The sequence below is a fragment of the Bactrocera latifrons genome, unplaced genomic scaffold (assembly GCF_001853355.1).
Source record: "Bactrocera latifrons isolate USDA-ARS-PBARC rearing strain unplaced genomic scaffold, ASM185335v1 scaffold_1867, whole genome shotgun sequence".
NCBI classification, from domain to species: Eukaryota; Metazoa; Arthropoda; class Insecta; order Diptera; family Tephritidae; genus Bactrocera; species Bactrocera latifrons.
The window spans coordinates 3666-5093 of NW_017535371.1; the positions used below are offsets into that span (position 1 = coordinate 3666).

A 1428-nucleotide genomic window follows, 5' to 3' on the forward strand; every position below is an offset into this window, starting at 1 on the left:
TATATAAATATATATATATATATTTTCGTGATCTGGAGAACGTCGCCTTTCCAATGACACACATTTTATCCTCGAAATCCGGGGATACTATTCTAAATTTTACCCCCGTTCACTCCTTTGAACCCCGAAATAGGGGGATGCTATTCTAAATTTCAGTCTTACTGACTATCAAAGAACATACCCTTTTCCACTGGTCTATTGAGGCTTGCCAAGTGTCGTAACACACATTAGAATCGGGCGGAACTAGCACCCTCAAATGTTGTATTTTACGTTTGCATACTAATCCCGCATTTAATTCATCCAGTAAGCTTTCCCCTGCTTTCCGTTTTAATATTTGTATGCGCTCGACCACATTTCCTACCAATGCACCGATTTCATCCACTGTTGGTAAGATTTTAGTTTTTGTTATAAGGTTTTCAACATCCCTCGAAGAATGCTGTATTTGGTCCAATTCACGATCAAGATTTTTTTGCGCGACTCGAAATTTTTTGTTTAAAACTTCATAAGGAACTTTGAGCGTTGAATGTTCCATTGATTTAATCTCAGCCATTATGTTCGTACAATCTATAAACACCAAATGTTTTCATTTCTTCTCAACTAATAACGTCCTGCCTCTGCTGGCAATAATTATTACTAGATATATCGACAGTAACTTGGCTCTGTAATTCTACATGCAATAAATATTGCGAAACAGATCCGTATCTACGAATATTTAAGTCCGTTTTTCTATATATATGGTTGGCACATTTGTTTAATTAAATTTAGGTTAATATAAAAGAACTTGTTTTTAACCAGAACATAACTGACAGCGTTATGGATACTAGTATTGAACAACTGTGTTTATCTTCAGTGTTTCCTAGATTGAATCTAAAATAATTTTTCGATACGGAGAGAAGAGATTTTCCATTGAGAGGTATGTTTATAACCAGTCAACAACAACAAGAAACGAACATGGTCGTTATGTTTTGCTAAAATCAGCATATGATAATGTGATGGACGAAAATCTTGACCTCGTTCATATGGAAGAAACTGTACCATATGAAAAAATATCCAAAAGAAGAYTTTTATCTTTTTACCTTCCACATCATGGGGTAATAAGACTAGACAAAATTAGAAGGAAAGTACGAGTGGTGTTCAATGCCTCAAAGTGTGAGAGCTCAGGCAAATCTCTCAATGACGTATTATACACAGCGCCAACATTACAACCTGATCTCATGTTGCTAGTACCAAATTGGCGCATGTTTAAATACGTTTTTAGCGGGAATGTTGAGAAAATTTTTTGGCAAATTCTGGTACATGAACATGACCAAGATTTCCAACGCATAGTCTTCCGCAATTCAATTAATAGTCCAATTAGCGACTATAAACTTAAAACAGTTACCTTTGGCATCAACTGCGCGCCCCATTTAGCCATTAGGACATTACAGA

At 35.8% G+C, this 1428-nt stretch overlaps 1 protein-coding gene across 1 annotated transcript; it reads right to left on the reverse strand.

Annotated features, from left to right (window-relative positions):
• Window positions 1-181: 181 nt before the first annotated feature.
• On the reverse strand, window positions 182-623 carry LOC108967396 (macrophage erythroblast attacher-like; the record flags this gene model as incomplete). The annotated part of the gene is given in 1 exon segment (XM_018930777.1): window positions 182-623. A coding segment is annotated over 1 exon segment (369 nt), but the record flags the coding sequence as incomplete, so codon positions are not given.
• Between the last annotated feature and the right edge of the window lie 805 nt (window positions 624-1428).